At 35.8% G+C, this 22,334-nt stretch overlaps 1 protein-coding gene across 1 annotated transcript in view; it reads left to right on the top strand.

Annotated features, from left to right (window-relative positions):
- Positions 1-4,409: 4,409 nt before the first annotated feature.
- LOC149803755 (uncharacterized) overlaps positions 4,410-22,334 on the top strand; it is a 76,349-nt gene continuing 58,424 nt past the window's right edge. Inside the window, exons 1-4 of the mRNA XM_089953524.1 lie at positions 4,410-4,537; positions 11,883-11,926; positions 20,379-20,501; positions 21,699-21,794. Coding sequence (XP_089809650.1) covers positions 20,382-20,501; positions 21,699-21,794 — 216 coding nt within the window. The 5' untranslated portion in view covers positions 4,410-4,537; positions 11,883-11,926; positions 20,379-20,381. The remainder of the gene's footprint in view (positions 4,538-11,882; positions 11,927-20,378; positions 20,502-21,698; positions 21,795-22,334) is intronic.

The raw sequence follows: 22,334 nt of genomic DNA, 5'->3' as shown, positions 1-22,334 counted from the left end.
CTGCCTGTATGATTCGGGTTTAGCACACTCGCAGAACTAACTTCTTCGAAACTTGCGACGGCTTTAGAAGGCGTGCAGACGATGAGAGAAAAATTTGACATTACCGACGGAAAAGTGACCATTAATATGGCATATGTTGTACCTGCATGGGAAGAAGACGATCACTGCACTTGATCTGCTTACTTATAAGTGTTGTTGTTGTTGTTGATGGGTTTAACGCCATATTTCAGCACACGATATGCTATGCATGGCGGCCAGTATTAATGGTGGAGGAAGAACCCGGGAAGAACCACCGACCCACGAGAAGCTACTGGCAAGCTTTCTCACATACCCACATTGGCTGAATCCTAGACTCGAACCCACGCAGACAGAGGTGAGATGGCAGTGATCCGTAACGGAGAGCGCTTTAGACCACTCGGCCACTCGGGGCCCCACCTATAAGTGTAACTAGTATGATGGACATAACAGCAGATTTGCGAATGAAAGGGAGTACGTGATGGGAAACATCTAGGCTGAGACACAAATGGTAGCAGACCAGATTTTTAACAATTTGTGTGGCGGATATAGAGAGAAACAATAACTTTGTCCCATTTGATTGCTTGTTACTTGTTTTGTTTCAGCTTTTTATTATAAATGAACATTAAATGTATATGAAGTGATTTTAGAAAGGACGGAACTTTAATTTTAAACAGTAGATTACTGGAACCAAGAACTAAATGACTCGTAAATGGGTTTGTTTCACGTCCAAATGTTTATGTATTAAATGGATAGTGCTTAGACCAAATACACAGGCCAGAGAGCGCATGTATATACTTGAATAAATGTTTTGTACCAATACAATAGACTTTTCTTTTTCGAGTCTCTATTCTATCTGTGAGTCTTTCTTTAGAACATTTCTGTTCTCTTTTCTGTGTGTTTGGATGTGTATTTGTTTGTTTTTGTATGTCTTTGTTTGACCCTATCAACCCTTTGTCCCTTCTAATACATTTCACCCTATAAAAAGTTTTGACCCTATAAACCCCAGGACGTAACCCAATGTTCGATTCCCAATGACCTCCAAGTGACATTCCCATGTTAAATTCCAAATGACGCTAAAGTGCCCACTATACTACTAACATGGTTTCAGAGAGGCATTATATTTGCAAATGATTTAATATACGTGGATAGCCCTTGAATAATTTTTGAAAGTTTTAAACAGATTTTCTGTTAGCATTAATTTCATTGATTTTCAAGGTGTGTTTTCACTATAAAGTCATATGAAAATAAATTTTGTGTGAATTACGATACAATATTGCTGCGTATACCATTATAAGAAATAGAAAGGATGTAGAAGTACATGTAATAAACTAATTGGAAACAAGGAATTGCCAACGTCTAGATGAAAACAGATTTTGAATTTGGCAGTTCGGACGATGACGACTGTCAGATATTCTTTATGTTACCGTTCAAAATGCCCTTATCTTAGAAGGCTGCAGCTGAACTTACATTGAATTTTGCCAAGCAGTGCATTTCTCAAAAGAATCAGAAATATCCCGAATGAGCTCTGCTCTTTTTGTATATTACATGCAGAGACAGTTTCTCATACCTTTTGGGATTGTCACATAAGTAAGATTTTTATAAACGCTAACTAGCAATGGATAAAAAGTAAATATAGTCATACAAATTTACAATTAACGATCATAACTATTATCTTTGGAATTAAAGAAAAACTCAGGCTGATGATATAATTAACCTGATAATACTACATGCACAACACTATATTTATAAATGTAGATTTAATAGAAACATGCCAAGATCGTCTAATTTCAAAAAGATAAATGCTTTTAACTTCAATGTAGAAAAATAAAGCGCTTATAGAAAATGTACATGGGCAAAAACTGACAATAAATTGTCATTTTCCAAGCAGTTAATAGAGTCATAAGCTATGTTATCTGAAACATGTGCGTGTATGGCAATGCATGCATATATCTCTCTTTGAATATATACCACACACATTAAAAATAACATGGCATTTAAAGTGTTGGTATAAAGCAAATTGATATACCAATACTACTGGTATATCAGATTGTGATACGCCCATGGTGCAATAAAATGAATATATAAACATTCTTTCAACTGCAGGCCTATAGATCATTGATGAACTTCTACTCATTCATTATTCATAAATGACATATGAAATTAATGATAAAAAGTATTAATAGTCCCTGTTTTTTAAATGAAATTAAAATGGTACACAATTACATCGGAATCCTTTCTTTTTTCCATTCCCCTCTCCCCTCTCGTGCGTAAAGGACAACGTAAGCAAAAATCTGGAGTGAGAGAGAAAAACATATGCAGTGGACGAAAACATTTTTAAAACTGAACTTGTACCAAGTATCCTACAGTAATCTGGTTTCTCGTAACGGTATGTTTACGCTTTCACTGGATCTATCGACAGTGTTCATAATAAAAATGATACATAATTGCAAGTCGACGCTAGGCTATATATTAAATTTGTCGGTTACGAGGCACACATACTGTAGCGTATTTAATGTTTTGCTGTTGTTATTTCTTAAGCCTATTATAATGTTCTAAAAATCGATTATTAATTATTAAATACAAATATGTCTAAATGGTCGCCCCCGTCCTCCTTCACTCTCTCTGGATTATCGTTGCTAGATACGGGCGAAAATCCATGAAAATACGAGCGTTCAGGATTTTCGCTTGTGCATTACGAAGATATCTCTGGACCTATGAATGATGGTAAAGTTTATAAACCGTCCAAAGCAGAGAGAGAGAGAGAGAGAGAGAGAGAGAGATTTATAGTCGGAATAATGTTAATTAAAGCAAAATAATGACGTAGATCAACTTTAAATATATTCAAATATTTGAATTACCTCTTGCTGGTTCGTCGTTTCGCTTAGTTTCTATTCCACGCTAAATTTACTTGCTTCTGTACGTCAACGCATTCTTCATTAAAACCATCTTTCATGTATAAATCATAAGTGTAACTTATATTGATTTAATCAATATGAATAAAAATAGAAACTCAAAAATGAAAACAATCAACTTATCAATATGAAAAGGTGACTGTAAATAGGCACAAATAGACAGAAATACATTTTGTAGCGGAAATACTCGGCAGGGATGTAAATTAATTCACTCAGTCAATACACAGTTGCCTCTCGTCAATCTAACTCAGTTCAGATGGCAATATATATATATATATATATATATATATATATATATATATATATATATATATATATATATATATATATATAGTATGTACGCTGTATCAGTGATATTCCACTCGTATAAATTTTCATGACAAATTTATACATCTCGTGGCATTATCACTGATACAGCGCACATACCATACATATATTCTACACACACACACACACACACACACACACACACACACACATATATATATATATATATATATATATATATATATATATATATATATATATATATATATATATATATATATATATTAAAATTAGCATGGCTTTTAAAGTGTTTGTATAAAGCAATTTGATATACCAATACTATTGGTATATTAACTTGTGATCCGCCCAATGTCGCAATAATACGCATATAAAAGACTTTCATGGAACTGTGTGCATTTGCTTAGAGGCCTATATTTCAGTGCTAAATTTCCACTCATTAATCATTAGTGACGTATGAAAATAACGATAAAAAGTATTAACAATTCACGTTTTCAACGTGAATTTAACATGGTACACAATTTCAACGCAATTCCTTTTGCTATCCGTTGCCCCCTCCCCTCTCATGCATAAGGGACAAAATACGCAAAAATCTGGACTGAGAGATAAAAAGAGTCTGGGCTGGACGAAAAACTTAAAACTGAACGTACACCAAATAACCGTAAAAAAAATATGGTTCGTCGTAACGGTATGTTTACACTTTCCTTGGGATTTATCAGTTCATAAGGATATATATAAGGCTGTGTGTGTGACTTTCATATTTGTTTTGCAGAAATGCTATTTTTGACATACTGATATGTTATCTGTAAAATACGTACGTAAACAATATTACTGTTACTATCTTCCATTTTCTCTTTCTTTCATTTTACCTCTGTTTTGTAATTTTAAAGTATAAAAATATAAAAAAATTTCACATGGTTGAAATATTGTATATATGTTAAAAGTATAAATTATCTATCTTTATGGAAACAAAACATTAAATTTAAAAAAAAGTGTCTGTAAGATATTTAGACATTAGTCCCCAGTATTCTTCATTTCAGCATTTCGTCAACATCCACATCCAACGATTTCAACTCACTTAGCTGTGGCGTCCGTTTAGAACATGTTGTCTAAGTCACAGAGAAGTCTAAATTCACTATTGAACAAATGAATGCATCTAGATCACTTAAATGATTTTTTGAATTTGTGAAATGATGAGGGCGGCGAAGTAACTTTGATAGGATAATATAGTTGTTGCAGTTTTAAATCGAGAAGTTTATTAGTTAAGTTTTAGTGATTGAAACTATCCTGGATTCAATACATATTTGTGGAATCTTAACAGGGTACGTGAGTGAATGTTGCATAATCGCCCTCCCTGGGCCGATTCGGACTGCAAGGCTCGTTACCAAGAAATTCAAGAGAAACCGTCAATAAGAAAAAGGGCGGAAGGGGGGGGGGGCAGTGTTACAGGTTGGACCCGCCAGCCCTCTGTTTATTAACGGGTGCTCTTGATTTTATTGGTAAAGGGTCTCTTTGATTTGGACCATGACTGATTAGGCCTAGGGATTACTTCGGCCCAAATACTAAGCTGAAATAATATAAGAAAAACTGATGGAACACACATACATCTTTTTATTTTAGTAGTTATTACTGTTTTCGAAAACATTTAGAATTAAAATGCTGATTTTCAGTTCTTGCATTTACACAGGAGTTTGATTCATGGTCAAACTATTGTGTACACTAATTGACCGACACATCCTAGTTTCTACTCCAATATACTCCAATAATCGTAAAAAATTATAAATGGTCCAAAACGTCATTGTTTTTTGGATGTAAAGACTCGTTACCAAACACAACGTAAACAACTGTACCATATTTCATGGCTTCAGTGGTGGCCTGACAAAAGTACACCCCAAAATATTTGTCATGGAGTCATTCTTGAAAATTTTACACTAACGTCAGTGAGTGCGTAGCTCAGCACATTGGAAATTACAAAAATACCTTGATTTATGGATTCATCGATCTGCAGAATGAATGGGTGCTTGTGTTAGATTTAACGACTGGTTTTGAGAAGTCCTCACATTTTTAAAAGTACATAGAACATTAGTCGTACAGTATAGGACCTCGACCCTGATAGTTATGTTTTGGGTGTAGAGGTCTTACTGCCCAAATAATGGTGCTTCCAATGTTGATTAACATCAGAATAATAAGTAAAATTTTCAGGGATATCTCATACTTGGCAGCCCACATGGCCCTTTTCTACAAATTAAAGTTACAATGTTACAATCCGACTTTACTTACTCTGATGTATTTATCCTAATAAATTCAGATTCCCACACAAGCAAATGAACATGTTTTCAAGATCCATTTGTTTGTGTGAGAATTTGAATTTATTAGAAAAAAGACATCAGAAGAAGTAAAGTCTGACTAAAACATTATGACTTTATTTTGTTGAAAAGTGTTATGGGCTGCCAAGTGTGAGAGATTTCTGAAAATGTGGCTTTCGTTACAATGTTAGTCAACATCGAAACATGCTACACAGCAGAGTTTTTTAGGAAATAAGACCTCAACCCACACAAAACATAAAAACACCACTCCCTCAATAACTCTTGCCCATATAACTTGCAAACCTGCTTATAATGCAGGGTCAGGTGTGGATCCCATTTTCTTAAGCCAAAAAATACCCCAAAAATTGATCCCTCATTCTTAAACTTGAAGAAAATTGCGATCAAAATTGATAACTGAAATGTTGATATATTGCTCATTTTATGGTCAAAAACAGTAGACAGGACCTGAAAATTTTAATCAGCATTTTGAAATTATCAACTTTTAGTAAGAAGTCATATAATTGGTTACTTTTTCTTTCCAGACATCATTCTAAGTACATCGTAATTAAAGAAATTCAAGGAAATTTCAATCAATGATAATGTCTAGTTGTACGTAGTACATTGATATTTGAATGCCAATTAAATAATTTTTATTAAGTGAAATTTGTTTTAATTTTATCTTTTCATTCCTCTTAAGTGTAATCATCATAAATGCAATGTGTATTTAAATGTAAAATATGGCAATCTACCGTAACAGCTATGTCCGCAAGCATTTATCTGAGAACCTAATTAAGTGCCAACAGTGTTTTGATAACTGACTTGTGGGAATATTTGTTTGGTTTCATAGATACAGACCATTGTGGGCAAGCGAGTTTCAGAGACTTCTTGAACTATCACTTAGAGATATCCTCAAGGATGATAAGAAGTTTGACTATTACTTCCAATGAAATCATGACATCAATATTGTATTAAGTGAACAATAAAAAAATTGAGTTTCGATGTAGACATTTTGAAAATAAATGTTATTTATACAGAATAACGAACAATTTCATTAGGAAAAGCGCATTATTAAAAATTATTATCGATGTGATTGTATAATGAAGATTCAGTCATTAAACAGCCCAGTTTCCTAACAACACGACCCCCCCCCAGATTTTTCTCTATGACCAAGCTGATATTTTTCAATTTTTTGGAGGTCCCTTGGTAATTCATGCCCTCACTTATATTGCAGTCTGTGCTTGCGGACCTCATTGTGAGCAAGTTATTGAGGGAGAGGTGTATCAAGGTTTGATGTCTTGCATTGTAGGACTATTAGAACCTTTACTCCAACATATTGTTGACTGCTCCAGTGCCATAGAGGTTAAATCATCTGCCTAGTATGTGTGAGGAAGTGGGTTCGAACCCTGGCTGAGTGATAACAAACACTTATAAAAATGGTACTAACAGCTGCCTCGCTAGGTGCTCAAGATTAAGAGGTTAGTGTTAGGACTGGTCGACCTGGTATCAGGATAATGTGACTGGGTTGGACATAATGCTATATGTCTGTGGCATGATGCCTCAGTGCAAGACAGCACTATAAACTACCACACTGCAGACATCATAGTGATATGAATGATTTTTTTTTTAAAGCAACATTAAAAGTCCAGATCACACACACACACACACATATATTGTGCTTTTACTCAGCAAACCCGAAACAAAAGAAATATTTGCTTATGGTGTCTTCAGTCCATTGAAAGCAAACACTACTGTGTGTAGTCATGAAATCTTATTAATCTTTCGATCCATAACAAAATATATTTTGTTGATTGATTTTGCATTTTATATATTTTTTCTTTCCTTTCAGTCATATTCATAAAATTTTATATATTTTTACATGCACTGTTTGCTTTTACTTGATTGGTTTCTTGTTTTGTTTTCATTTTTTATTACTTGCAAGTAAATTATAATTTTAATTTCATGAACACATGGTATATATAAATATTGTAATGAAATTCATTTTATGTTATGGATATTTTTGCAAGATTTATCCAGAAGGCTTTGGTAATTTATTTGAGACATGATCACATGAAGGAAAGACAAAATGGAGACCAACAACAATATGGAAAATTTCTTTCAAAAGTCAAGAAAGAGTGTGAACTAACATCTTTTTGATTAAAATACATCCACAAACATAAAAAAATCAGAGTTTTCGACCATTTTATAATTTTTACGACTATTGGATTATACTTGGAATAAAAAGATGTGCCTTTAACTGTTCATTGGTAAGTGTACATGCTAGTTTCCTCCTGAATCAAGTGCCTGTACATTTGCAAGTTTCTGGCCAAAATCAGAACAAAATAGATATGAGCTATTGCTTTTATATTGTTTTTAAACCAAAATAACTTTTCAGTTTTTACAATAAAAAATGTAAAGATATTTTTTGAATTAATGTATCAGAAAAGCATTTTGAAAGTTTTCAGAAGCAGGCCAATATGGCCAACTTTCAACACTATCAGGGGTTGTCCATAAAGGACATCCACAGATAATACCTGTTTTCCTACCCCCCTCCCCATGTCCACTTTTGTCCATGTGTGGCTTCCCCACCCCTCTCGGCTATGGATGTCCCCAGCTAGCATTATACACTGCTCTATGGTCTGGCAGTGTAATAGCTGGTGCTCTCAAAATACAACGCTCACTGACCTCATCACAACATGTAGCTCAGAACAAAGAAGAAGATAAACAGAAAGGTCTTTCTTTAAAAGTCTTTATTCAAGACCTAGAATTAAAGTTGTCATCTAACAGAAAGCTAAATTCAATAGACTGTCAATGTCTTACTCCACTTCAACAAACACGGACTGTAGCCAGTCAGATAAGTTGTGAAGAACTGGCGGATCATCATCACTGCTTTCAGTTGCGGAAGTTGATGATGCATTTGACAGAATAGCACTAACAGATTCAGGCTCCACAGCGCCAACGTCTTCCACTTCAGCTTGTGTGCTGACTGCTGATGCCCGTGAATATAGGCATGACTGCGCTTCGCAGCCTGAGATGGAAGGTACAGGCCACACTGATTACAAACACGCTTCTCAAGATCAGCAGTCACCGACGGATAGTCGAAATCAAATGGCATCCTCAGGAAGTTGTGTGAAGGCTGCAGATGTAAAAGAGCCAGTCATTAATAAAGTGATCAAAATGCTCCACTGTTCCTGCCAGCTGGTGCATAGGTAATCCCATTGTCTGTGCTGTAGTGTGGAACAGGTGTGCGACGCTGACCACAGCATGATTCACTCTTGCACTTCACAGTCTGCAAATAATACTGCGACTGTTGAATGTGCTGACTTGACCACTCATATGATATTGGACTGATGTCCAGTTTTCCTTTGTTACATGATACAAAAGATGCTACCACATCAAATCCATCTTTAACCATTTAGCTCCAGATTTCTGCCAGCACTTCACTGGCCTTCTGGAAATTGGCCCTTTTTATCTCTACATCACATGTCTTGCCATTCTGTCCAAATGAGATCCATAATGATTGTGAGGCAGAATCAATCCTGATAGGTCACGGGACAGAGGAGCCATGCGTCATTCGACAGTTTTGTAGGCAGAGTGCCCTGTCGCATGGCATGCAATGAAAATCGCATCCAGGTTGTTTTAATGGAAGGTTCAATATCTGCGGCTGTTGATTTTGGAAATCAAGGGTTCTCATCGGGACCGCCATCTGCTGTTATGACCACAATCGGCTTCACTGATCCATTAATACACATAACAGGCTGAAAAGCAGGAAGTTGTTTGAGTTCATCAAAATCAGCAGCATGTGTCTTTGCTGTGCTACTGTCATGCTTCCTACAGCGAATGAAGATAGCAGTTGGCCCTGAATACGATACAGCCCATGGTTTTGTAACACATGCATCATAGACTGATGGGATCAGTTGGTGGTGTTCAGCAATAACCCAGTCTTGATCTGACAGCTGCACATGATACTCCATGTGCATCAGAATGGGCGCCTGCTTATTTGCTGCCGGTAATCCTAGTGGGACATGTGCCTTGTTGTCTTGGCTTAAGAAAAAAACACTGCATTCTCCCATAGTGACAGCTATTCTGGTAAATCAGCTCTTCACCCGTGATGATATTGATTTTCGGGGGAGGGGGGCTGGTATCACCTATTCATTTAAAGCTGCAATTATCTGCATTCAATTTTGGCTGCACACATCGGTATACATATTATACACTTAACAATATTGTGGCTGTGCAGCTACCATCAGCTGAAGGGTTCTTTTGGTGACATGCAGATTATATTTCCTGAGCAAATCATATGTTTGGTGACTTGTAAATCCACATGGAATAGCACAACCATCTGTCCTGTGGCCATTTCAAATTTCACGCTTGATTAGGCTGTTACCAATTACCGGTATGTGTCTAAAGTGTACGCATGTTTGTTCCGGAATCATTTGCATACAGCAGAAGTGCACATTTTGATGAACAGATGACATTACACCCACAGCATCATCCATCAGTATCAACAGACTTGTGGTGTTGATTTATCGGACTAAGAGACAGCCAGATCTTTCAAGTAGCAGATTGTAGCTGCTGCAGAATGAGTGTCCATGTCATTGTGCCTTTCAGTGTTTGCTGCCTTAAGCAGTTTGGCTGGCATTGTGGTCACGTGACGCTTACTTTCAGTTGTCACCAAATTACGTGGAAGTAGATGTAGATATGTTCCTGCATGACTGTGCTGAGGCCATCTTGGACAAGGGCTTCATGCAGGTCATCCAATGTTTTGCAGCAACTAAGCTTCTCAGATCATCGCCACAGATAAGCAGCTGCTCCGTATGATACAATGTCCACGATTGTCTTTAGCAACTGTGGTTGGTCATCTTCTAAGTGGGGCCTTCCTACTTTCTGCCAAAAGAACTTTTTGAGTTGCTGGCCAATGACTGGATGTTTTTATTTAATTGGTCAGATTTTTCTTAAAGTCAAGCCTGGAGTTCTGTTTGTGTGCTCGTTCAGCTGCCAGACATTTTAACCTTTTATCCAGCTGCACCTTTTTGCTGCTGAGTTCATCAGACTTTGTTTTCATATCAGCTGTCCACAGTCTAGTGTTTTTCACCTGTAGAAGACTAGCCATTTGTGTGTTGACAGATTCTAACTCATTGCTTGCTGTGTCTTGTGCTGGTGTAGTGCATTGTTTTTTTTCTTCACTAGACGTGCTACTGCTGTTGTTTGCATCTTGGCATCCATCTCTCTTGCTGTTATGTCAGCAGTCAGCAGAAGATGCTGTTGACTGAACGTCACTAACCAAAGTTGATGGAAGTTCCTGAGATGATGTGGTTAGCGTCGAAGTAGTTGAATCTGATGCTTGGTTTAGACTGGCCTTAGGCGTGGCAGCGCAGGCCCATGTGAACATCAGATGACTTTTTCTTACTGCTGCTCTTGCATGCCAAACTCGAATCAAGTTTTTTTTACTGCTTCGTTATGTTTACAATTGTTCTACTGCTCCTATGCACGTTTATGTGCCAGATCTGCCTTCAGCAGCTATGAACGCATCCTTAAAGTTGCTATACAGTTTATAATGTGCATCCGTTATTAGCATCGGCAATATACAAAATGATCTTAAATAATATGTAATGTTAGCTGGAAAAATATCGATATTAAAAACTCTAGTAAACAGTACGTTGCCTATGTCACTGATTAACACACACGTGCGGAAGGCAGCAGGAGTCGATACTTTCAGGTGTACTGTGTGTAGAAGCAGTGTAGTGGTGGCTACTGCAGCCAGCCGCCTGCTTCAAGGCCAACCCATTCATATATATTCTGTGGCACACATTGTACAAACATACAAATTGAAATAAATAAATAATTTGTCCATAGGGATCACCCATAATGGATGTCTGCAAAACATACTAGAATACACGCAGTAGGCCTAAAACAGCTGTTAACACAGAACATCATAACAAAAAATACTAGCTTGCAGACGTCTGCAAAGTCCTTTACGCCCCCTCCCCCCTTGTCCGCCATTGTCCACATTTGAACACCACCACCCATTTGTGTGGACGTCCTTTATGCATGATCCCTCAGAGTATAATGGCTATATATTTACCATATGTTTTATTGGTTTCTTGTAAATTGTGTTTTCTTCATAATGTATTTAACCACCCCACAAAAATTGTCATTGGTGTATAACATACTTTACTGGTAATGTTGAATTTGTATCTTTTGATTAAAATCTCTTTATTTGTGGCCTCCCTGCAGCCTTGTCCAGCACACAGAACTAGTTAGAGCCTTAGGGATTTCCCATCATCGACGTAAATTAAATGGCTGTATGTGTTATTATACCCTGCCTTCCCTTTTCCATGTGTTTTTGTATTTTCCGTTTCAGTTTCTGAGTTTCTGATCATCATTGACATCTGACCTGGAGGTTGTGTGAGTTTGATTTTCTTCCTTCTTTTTATCCATTTTGTGATGTGCCTATATAATTACAATTGTTGTTTGTATATTTAATAAAACTCCTTTTCTGTGTTTTGTGATTGGTCTAAACTGAATAGTCTTTCCAGTGAAATTAAGAAAAAAGTATTTGTTTTCTTTTTCTTTTATTTCCCTCACTGTCTTTTGAGTAAAACCTTGACCACAAAAATATATATATATTAATCATAATAATAATAAAACTTCATATAGCCAGAGAGCTCAAAGTTATTTCAGGTCAGCATTATATTTTGTGTTCTATCAAATTTAGTAAATAGGTTCATGATGTTAAAAGTGCTTTAATTAGAGTGATGTTGATTGAACAGGTTTTGTCAGTTCATCAGGTGATACCATTATTAATGTATGCACTTAAATTAATTAGAGATGCACTAATCAAACAATATATTAAACAAATGGTGGTAATACAATGTATAATTCAAGCAGTATTAATTACAGAGGTTTTAAATGACCTACTTTGAAAATATTTCACTATTAAATTGGAAAGGCACGATAAAGAGACTTAAATTTATATAATGATGCCATCATCTTAAGTTTAAAAAAGGTTTTGTTTCCAAAATGCAGATTTGAACAGCTCAGCATATCTGGGAAATAATGAAATATATTGTATTTTAAGGAACATAGATGTCACATTAAATTCAAGACTAATAATATTTCACGTGGTCTTAATTGGCTTGGCATTTGGGCCAAATCGGCCCATAATTTTGGGCCAAATAAGCCTGGCCTGAATCAGCCTATTACCCCTGTATACTATATTTTTGTTGTATAATTTCAGTCTACAGTGCTTCCCCCACCCCCTCCATATATATGCTTATTAGTTGAGCCCAACTGCAAACTGCACAGACTCAGATCTGCTGTCGCATAATGTGCTGTGTTTGTTAGGAGAGATAACAGACAACATAAAACCAGGTCTTCAGACACTTTATCCTAGAGCAGATCAGGATCTATGTTGTTTGCAGTTCAACTGGACTTGTAAGCAAGTATAAACGGTTATCCTTATTCTATTGATCCATTGTGTTAAATCCTTTAGAACACTCACCATTTCAAGTAGTGATCCTTGTTAGAACTGTGTTTTCATTGGCAGCTGACCTATGATTCAAATTGCTGACACATGCATTGATAGCAGCATTGCCTAAGGCAAGATCAACACTTAAAAGTACTGCAAAGACTTTATCACCTATAACTTGGCTTTTGGTGATGCTGCTTTCAACACTAGTAATATCCAGTCGGAAAAAGTCATGTTGGCTTATTCAACAAATAATCCAGAATTATACCTAGCAGGGTATTTTAATAGTATATACTAACAGTGTATTTTAATAATATATTTATATTGTTAATTCATTGCATTTTGTGGTGACAATTGTAAACATCTGGAAGTATCTGCAGCTGCCACAGAAATAGCATAGATTTGATGATGAGAATATAACAGGATTGCAAATATGATCAACAAAAGAGAGAAAATGCCAGCATTGGATTGATTTTCAGTCATATTGCTGTCGAACTCTTGTTTGAATTGCTAACACACAGAGTACTTGTAGATACATAGATATATACATACATAGAGCATGCATGTGCTGCCGTCATTAAATTTGCTGCTGTTTTTATTGTTCTCCTTGATGCAAGTAATTTCAGACAGTATTTATATATGGTCCATAACTATACTTGTTGGTAAAGTATAGAAGCAAGCCACAATTAATTATGTGTGTACATATCATGATATCAGCATTTCCTTTGTAAACATTCCTTTCAAAACTATTTTTTATCCCAATGACACAAAAATGAACCATATAATTTATACATACTTTCTTATAAGTTGATTTGACTTTAAGTTGACCTTTCCATCTTTAGGGCTACAAAAAGCCAATTTCTCTTTAACCCTCAAATAAGATGAGCTTTATTTTGCAAGTCAGATCTGTTAGAAGGGTTGACTTGTCAGTTAGTCAGATTTGTACTTTAGAAAAGTAAGCAAAACTAGATATATATGAGAAAAAAATGACAGAACCAATGTAAATACAATTATAATTTTGAATGGAACATACTCTTTATCACCGATATATTGACAACTTAATGATTTGTCCTAAATAAACCTTTTAAAATTCATAATGCTTGACATTTTATATCCATATATTTGATAAATTCGGGAATAATATTTTAATTCCACGCCTCTCATAAATAAATAGTGAAAGTTAAGTCCACATTTGTTAAATTCACAGTATCCCATAATATTTTAATTCCATGCCTCATAAATAAATAGTGAAAGTTAAGTCCACATTTGTTAAATTCACAGTATCCCATAATATTTTAATTCCATGCCTCATAAATAAATAGTGAAAGTTAAGTCCACATTTCTTAAATTCACAGTATCCTATAAATATCACTGTCTATTGACATTTAGTACAAAGACCTAAAATTGATCATAATTGTCTGATAAAGTTATGAAAATCCTCCATCATCATCTATTAGGTCATTGTGGTCTAGTCGTCGTAAATTTTGTCTGACGCCATTTCCTTGGCTTCACTATTAAATGATGGTGCTTATATATTGACGAAGCTTGGGCCCTGTAAGTAAAAACATTGATCATACAGTCTGTGAAATCTACTGAAGGTTGCAACTGACACGTGTCAGTCGTGCAGCAATATCATAGGGAGTTCAAATAACTGCCCTCTGTTACTTGGCAAACTTGCAGCTCGATCAAAGGGTTGTCACGTGGGAAAATAAAGAGAGTACTGCCTTGACAGGCTAAAATGTATTAAGGTCAAATAGTCACTTGAAAATATAGAACTCTACGTGGCACTGAACAAGTACATGTACTAAATTGACAGATTGGTGGAAAGGATTTTCAGCTGCCTTTACAAGCTAAGGGCTTATCAGGTCACGTGCACTGGCAGAAAATGTGGGAAATATCACATGGGAATTAAAAATCTAACTTTTGGAAAAGGAATTACAACTTAAATCAAGACTTATAGCATCAAACTGTTTATACTGCAAGACAATAAGTAAAATACAGGTTGTTATGACTGGCACAGAAATGGAAGTAATATACATGCTAGTAAATGGGGCCCCGAGTGGTCTAAAGCACTCTCTGTTACGGATCACTGCAATCTCATCTCTGTCAGCATTGGTTCGAGTCTTGGATTCGGCCAATGTGGGTATGTGAGAAAGCTTGCCAGTAGTTTCTCGTGGGTCGTGGTTCTTTCCGAGGTTTTCCCGGGTTCTTCCTCCACCATTAATACTGGCCACCATGTATAACCTATTGTGTGCTGAAAAATGGCGTTAAACCCTACAACAACAACATGCTAGTAAATATTGACAATAAACAATATTGATGGACACTTTTTTGGTACATACCATTTTTGCATTGGTATTTTCATGTACTGCAAACATCTTGAGTTTACAATATTACCCATAGATTACCAATTTTTGGGTATGTCACACTTATAAGATGACCTCTTTCCTGCATTAATTAAATTTTCGTTAAAAACAGTTGATTTATAAGCATGTATATACAGTATCAAATTCTGTACATGCATTTCTAATGATAGTAACTTGATTCTCTTGCTTTATCATATATTTGGTTACAGATTTAGACAAGAAAATAAAAATCTGAAGATTTAGATACTGTTTTCAGAATAAGTATTAAACTTTATTTACAAATTGATGTGGTTTTTACAAGATCAGTACTAAAAATTATATAATATACCAGTACTTTTGAAACGTGAGTTCTTTTACCCTTGTTGATTTGGAAGATGTTTGGACCTCAGTTCCCATTTGGACCACCCCAATTTTGGATGACTGATGGTCCATGAAAGTCAGTGTCAAAAGACAAAAGAGCATAGGTAAAGGTCCAACATTTACTTTTTGTCATTAGGTAGGTAAATTTATGGTATAGCCCTGCAAATAGCTTAAAATGTGCATTATCCATGAACATTTCCTACTTTAAACTTCTCAGAAAAACCACTCTAAAAATTTCAAATAAGTTTGGCTTTGAGCACAGTGATAGCTTTCAAGTTTGTAAAAATGATATAGATCCACAATGACATATGACGACTGTTCATACAAATCGAAAAAGCTTTAAAGAAGCTCCTCTCTGAAATTTTATACAGAATTTAACCAAAATTTAACTGACACATCCAGGCATGTAGGGCTTTCATGACTGTATAAATGATTATGGTCCACCATCACATAAGGTGAACTGAAACAAATAACATAAAATTAGAATCCAAATAATTTCACCCAAATAATTGAACAGAGAATATGGTATTGGAATATTCGTTTGTGTGCCTAATGCCTTGAGACCCCTGCTGCCAGACTTTGCATTAAGCTATGCTGTTGCTGTCAAGATATTTGGCACATTTACTAAAAGAAAGGAGTAAGACTAAATTTAAAGGGGCCCCAAGTGGTCTTAAGCACTCGCCGTTACGGATCACTGCCATCTCACCTCTGTCTGTGTGGGTTCGAGTCTCCAATTTGGCCAATGTGGGTATGTGAGAAAGCTTGCCAGTAGCTTCTCGTGGGTTGGTGGTTCTTTCGGGGGGTTTCCTGGGTTCTTCCTCCACCATTAATACTGGCCGCCATGTATAGCCTATTGTGTGCTGAAAAATGGTGTTAAACCCTGCAAAAGCAACTAAATTTAAAAAATGCATGTTGAATTAATTTACAAGGGAGCTACTTCGAATAGGGAGATAGGTTTGACTAACCAGTGATCTTTCTGCTTTGAACAATTTATTCTGTAAGAGCTGTTCAAGATGGTAACAATTGCATCAGTCAGGAATTTCAAGTCTGGACCATTTCCACCGATCTCCAAGATGCTTAGCTTCACATTCCCAGTCCACAGGAAATTTGTGGTTTTGTCTGGGACAGGGGACCTTTCAGTTTTGGGAATCTTCCTTTCAGCCCAGCCACCATTTCCAGAGTCTTCACCAGGGTGATGGATGTAGCAGTGGTTCATTTAAGGTTCTCTTTGATTCCCTTTCTTCAATTTTTTGATGACACATTGATGTATAACATCCTCTGAAATGTCTTTCTGAGGGATTAATCTGCTAGCAGATGGTGGCTTAGCTAGATGTAATTCACAATAAGAAGTGAGTCTTGTACCTTTTTAGAATTGTTATTATATGGGAATGAATTTTGTTACTTGTCACGGAACATTTGCTGCTCCAAACATTTGAATCTCACAAATATTTGCTCTTTGCATGACCGAATGAGAAGACATCATTGTCTGTTTGATTTTATCTGCATCTTGTATGGAGACTGACTCAGAATGTGGCAGTAGGACTTGTCCTCCTAGGAAAGACTTCATATGCAGCCCATCTGGTTCTTGCTTATTTTAAATTGGAGAAATTACAAGGACTCATGTTAACCCAGATCGCTTATAATCCAAATTTCATTACCATCTGGGTTGGTGAAAAAATTATGCAGATTTCTAATGGAGTTCTGATTCAGTCGTTGAAACCTCACTCTGCTCTTTACACTGGTGCATGAGATTTGTAGGTTTGGTTTGTACCTAGAACATGGGAGTAGTCCTGCATGGCCTCTTGTGGTCTTGGGAAGAAGACTTTCCTCACATAAAAAATCTTTAAATGCAGGCAGATTTTGTAGCACTTAGTGGTACATTAACCTTATAACACATTGCTGCAGCATGCTTTCAACAGACAACACATTGGTCTTGGCATACCTTGGATGCAAAGGGGGCATTCATGCGCATTTTCTCTGCCTGAAGCCTCCTCCATTTAACAGCATGGGAGGAGATCACTTTTAGAGTTTGCCACATTCTGGGCAAGAGGAATGTTCTGGTGGATAGCTTGTCCAGAAAGGGGCAAGCAGTCCTCACAGAATGATCTCAACACCAGTTGGTAGCACAGACACTTCTTATTCTGTTGGGAAGGTCAGTGATAGACTTGTCTCTCCATAGCCAGACCAGTGACATCTTCAGTCTGACGTGGGATCAACTGCATGCCTATGCCTTCTCACCTTTCACAATAATCCTTCAAATTCTTCACAGAGTCAGGACTTCCAAGTCGGTGCTCATCCTGATAATTCCAGTGTCTCTTGCAGTTAGGCTTCAGTGATTTCAGCCACTTGGTTGATGATTCCAGTGAGTTACCACCTAGGAGGGATCTATTGTCATAGAACATAGTGGCCTCTATGCATAACTTGCTCAAATCCTCCACCTCTACACATGGCTCATATTAAACAGTCTTTCTGGTAATAAGGCTGTCACTTTATAAGTGTAAACAAAATTGTTTTATGTTGGACCTCTAAACATTTACAAAACCAGACTTCCATTTAAACAAGAAATTAATTGCATGACAAATGACAACTTTGTATCCCATCTTATTAAAAATGGCTGAAAGTAAGCATGGCAAAGGATCACCAGTTTGGATGTATGTTATAATTATTGAGACCAGCAGCAAGCAAAATATACCCTGTGCTCTATAAAGATTTCCTACACAGAGGGTGGTAGGTTATGATTTTTTCTTTAATCTTAATAACATTACACTAAAGTCATTTATGGAATCATTAGAGTAGCAACTCTGTCCATATCCTGGAATACACATCATCCTGTTGAAGTTTCTTGACACATGGTGCAGTTTTTGTCCTGTCAAAATTCAAGTAAACTGGTAAAATATTGTTGTCTGGTAATCTGAATTGCAGTTGAAAAATACTTATTTTCCAATTTCCTCCAAGTTAATATTCTTAATGAAAACAACTGACACTTGGCACAAATTGATAGTTCTGGATTAATGGATTAAAATTTGTGGTTGTTGTTGTGGGTTTAATGCCTTTTTTCAGCACATGATAGGTTATAAATTGTTGCCAATATATTTGGTAGAGGAAGAACCAAGAAAGACCACAGGAAGAATCACCGTTAGTCCAGAAGGGTTTTCTGGATGGTCTGTTGTCCATTCATCCATTAGCACAAGTTTGTTACTGCTACTTCTCCTTAACTACTTGAAGGATTGTAATGAAACTTTACACACATATTCATCCCATGGTCTAGTTGGTCCTAACTGAAAATGGTGCCACACTGACATCCAATATAGCCACCAAAGTTGTCACCTTGAAAATCTTGTTATTGCTACCCTTGTGAATGCATGGTCATATCAACATTGGGTTTTCACTAAAAGACTTCTTATGATGTCTAGGTGGTCCTAAATAAAAATCAGTTGTCATAACAGTTAATCAGAAAGGTGAAGCATTGATTCTTAGCAGGCTGGACAGTGGTGGCTGTTGTTCTAGAGACATTAATTTGTAATATTCTTTTTTGACGTTTCAGTTCTCCATGCACATTTTATAGTCTTCCAAAATGACAAAGTTGAAAGTCAAGTCAGTTTTATGTGCAGAGATCTCAAATTTAGGTCAGCTATTGGACCTGATAATAGATATCTTCCTTGGATATTGTTCCACTAAAAGACCTGCCAACATGTACAATTTGGCTTACTGAAATGACACTTAAATTATGGACTGATGGAATAATAGCAAAAATGTACTAAAATGCAATCATTGCAATCAAATCCAGATTTTATTATGTTCAAATTTACTCCTCTTACAGATTTTAGACCAGTAGAATTGGTCAGGGAACCAGACTAACTGTACAGACAGTACTGTGGACCCTTTAATCTACCGGTGTTTCTAATTTAAATGCACATCTTATCAACCTTTCACTTGTATGTTATAGAAGTTCTGGAAATGTCATCCAGCAAATGAAAGCACATGATTATGTGATGGGCAAAGTGGTAATTATGTAGATTAACCCAGCATCAAATGAGACCAGTTACAGAACATGATGACCAATGAGAGTGTTTCTTTGTACTACTTTAGTCCATGCTTTGAATGTGCTACATATGGGGACACATCTGTTGAAACCTACGTAAAGTGCTCTGATAAATGAGAAACTGTGGCAGGGTTTAAGATAGTATGACTCAGGACCAATTTTCATTAGAAGTTGTCTCCAAATCAGTAAGGCAGAGTTGACATTACTCACATGTATAGAAATATGCAATTCTTGTCATGTTTTCAAATTTGGCATTGAGGTAAATATCAAACCTACTTGGGTCTCTTGTTTTACAGGGAGTGCGGTTGGCAGCATCAGATCAGGCACACTCTTTAAAAAAATTATCTGTAGTTAAGGCTGAGTGATTGCAGAGAAAAAAACAAGCATGTAATATAGTTTCTAAGGAAAAAATTTAAGATGTTTTCTAAAACCATGACTTTAATCATTTCTCCTACATATTACATCAGTTTGATGTAATTATGATGCATTTTGCTTAAGACTTCACTTTTTTGTTATTTAGGGTACAGCAGTAGAACTTAATTTACAAAGTCATTCAGGCTGTTTTACAAAAAATTTCTTTATTAATTTAATAATTCCATCCTCCATTATTTATAATTTCAGATCATGGACCACGCAGATATTTGTGGATTTTGTAAGAGGGGATCAGAAGCTGAAGATATCTGTGGTCGATTGCACAGTGAACTTGTTGGGAATAAAAGAGTAACAGCCCATCACAAGTGTATGGTAAGAAGATATACATATAGTTGTAAATTAGTATTTTTTAAAAAATAAAACATATTTAAAAAAAAATACTAATTGTGGATTTCCGAATGTTTTTTTTTTCTTTTCTTCAGAAATGCATATTTTGTCCATTTGTTTTATTTCTTTTCTTGCATTTACTGAAGAAGGCTTTATTCAAGACTAATATGTTAATAAAACAGGACTATATTGAATAATGTTTTCTGCCCCCATTTGTTTGGAAAAAAGTATTGTAAAATTTTGTGATTAGAGCTCTGTTTAACTGTGTTATTTAAGATACAAATAAAACTCTACATCATTATATTTATGGAATTTCATTTCATTGCAAAAAATTACCTTTCAACATGTGCTGTGTTTGAAAACATAGTGAGTTTGCAAGTACTGCATATTTAAAACTAGTTTTAGCTTCATCCCAATACATGTTAATATTTTGCGTTTCTTTAGTTTGCTTACCTTTCCTACACCACATGATGGATTTTCTTTATACATGGGATGAATCATTATGAAGCTGAGAGAATTCATTGTGACATTTTTGCTCAACCTTTTAACTATGGAATCAAGGTCACATTTTACGGTAGTGCTTTGATCATTTACTTGACGTGCAGCTCTAAACTTGTCAACCATCATTTTTTAATTTCAGATTGCAATCTTAATCAGGTTCTCAATTAATTTATTGACAAATTTTGTTTGAGATCAATAGAAAGACAATACAGTTGGTAAACTAGACTACCATATGTAGTGAGATACAGTAGTCATGAATGAAAATGGTAGATATCGAGCTGATTTCATAAATAATGCATGTGTGCTATTACTTAAGACTGACTCTGAGGAACTTTATTTCTTGATACATTGAACAATGTGTCAATGAGTTTTCTTTTGTAAATTTTTAATACATGAGATGAAATTTTTATTATATATCAATACATCCAACCATTCATCTACCCACTGACCCATCCATCCGTCCAGATGTATCCACAAAAACATGTGCAAACATACAGTATCAATATACAGAGTAAGTACATGGAAGTGGACAGTCACAAAGCTGCATTAATGTGTCAGCCCTGGTTTCAAGGAGATATGTCATTAAAGGACAAATTTTTGCTGTCCCATTGAGCGCTCTTTATAGGCAGGTTTTAATGTCTTACCTTATTCAACAGAAATCATCTATCCTGATATTTTCAGCAATACTCGGCCCAGCTGGTGCAGTACAAATTTGAGCACTTCGGTGGTTTCAAGATAAGCAGAGTGCAAGAGGAGCTTAAAAGAGGAGGCAAAGTTGTATGTACCAATACAATTTTTTTTATTGTCATAGAAAATGTAGTTATTATTTGATCCAGCCCACCTGTTTGTCAAAACTGTTTATCTGTATGCATATTACCTCATGGCTAATGTTATGTAACTCCAACACTTTCTAGGATAGAAACTTTAAACCTGGCGATATAATAGGGGATGGTTTTAAGATGCATATGAGTTTGGAATTTAAGAATGGGATGTTGTAAAGTGATAGTTGTGGGTAGCAGGAATGTGGGTAATTGAGAGCAGCATGAGAAAAATACACCTTTGGGTAGGGTTTTGCATCTTTGGGTAGAGTTTTACTTTCATTTTTAAATATACTCCAAGCATGTTTGCATTATAGCTTGGTCAGATAGGAACTTTTTTTTAGAATTAAAAAATATTGTTTACATGCTGGATTCCTATGCTATTTGGAAATAGTGAAAAAATAGGTTTGTTCCCAATTGGGAAATGCCCATTAATTTTGCAAATATTTATTGGTTGGGGATATACTTGGAATTTATAATTTCATATTGATTGCAGAAC

The sequence above is a fragment of the Sinohyriopsis cumingii genome, chromosome 3 (genome assembly GCF_028554795.1).
Source record: "Sinohyriopsis cumingii isolate HCF-2022 chromosome 3, ASM2855479v2, whole genome shotgun sequence".
Lineage (NCBI taxonomy): Eukaryota > Metazoa > Mollusca > Bivalvia > Unionida > Unionidae > Sinohyriopsis > Sinohyriopsis cumingii.
This window is presented reverse-complemented; position numbering and strand designations above follow the sequence as displayed.